The 2,169-nt window shown below is 52.4% G+C and overlaps 1 protein-coding gene across 1 annotated transcript; it reads right to left on the reverse strand.

The window, feature by feature from the left end:
- Positions 1-713: 713 nt before the first annotated feature.
- On the reverse strand, positions 714-1,858 carry gpr85 (G protein-coupled receptor 85; the record flags this gene model as incomplete). The annotated part of the gene is made up of 1 exon (XM_083758212.1): positions 714-1,858. Exon 1 carries the CDS (start codon positions 1,848-1,850, stop codon positions 714-716), a length of 1,137 nt encoding a protein of 378 aa, XP_083614338.1. The 5' UTR covers positions 1,851-1,858.
- Positions 1,859-2,169: the final 311 nt, after the last annotated feature.

Below are 2,169 nucleotides of genomic sequence, written 5' to 3' on the forward strand. Positions count from 1 at the left end.
AGAAACGAACAAAAGCATCTTTACATCTTCTTTTTAGTGCAACTCTTTAAAATGTAAAACAGCTCCAAGTGATTCCTTGAGAGGTAATCAAATTCTTTGTTTCGAGTTCATTCGTTTTCCCATTTTTCTTTTCATATTTTCAGGACTTCTTTTGTACGTCAGAGGATCACACATCTTGAAAATATCCAAAGCAAGGGGAAGGTGTGGAGAGGGGTATGGGGAGGGGGGTGGTGGGCATTTTCAGTCGTTTTGCTTTCACTGTTTTTGTCAACAATCTGTTTTTTTGTTTTTTTCCAATGTATTTTTTTGCTCTCTGCATCATCGGAGCCTTCCGCGGCATTTGTTTACGAGAACATAAACACAGGAGGGCGGAGGGTGGTGTTATCCAGATCTCCTGCATTATTCCATTCCCTCCAACCTCCAAGGTTTGACATGCAACCACGTCTGCGACAGCCTCGTGATTGGCAGTCCCAACTTCCGCCAGGAGGAGAGAGAGAGAGAGAGAGAGAGAGAGAGAGAGAGAGAGAGAGAGAGAGAGAGAGAGAGAACTGTACAGTGGGATCAAGCCCAGATCAAGATCAATCAGGGAAAAATAGAGATAGAGAGAAAGAAAAAACAACATCAACCGACAGCAAAAGCCTTCATATAACGCAGTAAGGTTCCCTTCATATAACGCAGTAAGGTTCTCTTCATATAACGCAGTAAGGTTCCCTTCATATAACGCAGTAAGGTTCCCGTGGTAACCTGGATTTTCTGCAGTAGAGGAGCGTGGTACTGAAGCAGCGGCGCAGCTCCCGGTTGGAGAAGATGCAAATGAAAGGGTTGACCCCTGCCTGGGCGAAACTCATCCACACGGCCGCTGTCAGGTAGCCTCCGGGGACCACGGGGCCCCTGGCGAACACCCGCCAGTAGCAGGCCACCAGGTACGGCCCCCACAGCGCCAGGAAGAAAAACGTCATTATGTAGAACATCCTACTAATCCTCTTCTCTGTCTTGAACTCGTCCAGCACCAGCAGACGCCGGCGGCCCGCCGCGTTGCCATTCTGCCGGATCCCGAGCAAAGTAGGCGGCGTGGGGCCTCGCCCGAAGCCGGCCAGCCAGTTTGCGGCGGCCTGCCCGCTGGCGCCCGGCCCGTGGAAGGTCCAGTTCTGGCTCACGGCCGGCACAAACTGGACGGGCTTCATCTTCCGACGGTCGTGCACGAAGAAGATGAGCTTGAGGTAAACCAGTTGCGTGGCCAGCAGGATGAGCGCCAGCAGCAGCATGAAGCCCAGCGAGTCGTTGGCCCTGAAGGAGCGGTGCTGGAACGTGCACTGGTCCTCCTCGCGGATGAACGAGTACGTGCCCACGTCCAGCACCGGCGGGAAGGCCATGGCCACCGACAGCGTCCACACCATGCAGATGATGGCCAGGCACGTCCAGAAGGTCAGCCGCTTGGTGTAGAAGCGGTGGTGCGCGATGGCCAGGTAGCGCGTGACGCTCACGCAGAACAGCATGAACGCCGTGTGGAAACAGGAGAGCACGCCGAGGAAGGCGATCACTTTGCAGGTGAGCGAGCCGTACGTCCAGGCGGAGCCATTCTTGACGGACGTGAAGACAAACGGGAAGCAGATGGCCGATCGCAGGATGTCCGAGGCGCACAGGTCCAGCAGGAAGTAGTAGGGCGCGCGGTGCAGGCTCTTGTCCTTGACCAGCAGGATGGAGATCAGTAGGTTGCCGACCACGCCGACGCCGATGATGAATCCCAGGGAGGTCAGTTTGAGAAAGGTGGCGAGAGGAGAGACATTCTGCAAGATGGTGTTGTGGTCCCCTGCATGGCTGTAGTTCGCCATAGATGGAGGAGGGATCATAAAGACAACGGAAGAGCTTCAGCCAAGTATCATGATCTAGAGGCGGCGGGGGGTGCCAATAGATCCATTTGGCGGTGTGCTTTGAAGGGGTCTCCAGGCATCTAGGCAGCCTATCTTCTAAGGCATACTTTGTTCCTTTGCCTCATCACGCCTAAAAAAAAATCCCTGAAAAATATTAGCCATTCGTCAGGATTCAGTCACATATTAATCCCACTTTTATTTTTTAAACTATACAGTGGCTCAATTTAGGCAACACTGTAGGCTATCCATTTCCTTGTCTGTGCCATTTAAAAATATATATTTACACATTGCTCATCAT

This window comes from Protomyctophum parallelum (assembly GCF_964188405.1).
Source record: "Protomyctophum parallelum genome assembly, chromosome: 22".
NCBI classification, from domain to species: domain Eukaryota; kingdom Metazoa; phylum Chordata; class Actinopteri; order Myctophiformes; family Myctophidae; genus Protomyctophum; species Protomyctophum parallelum.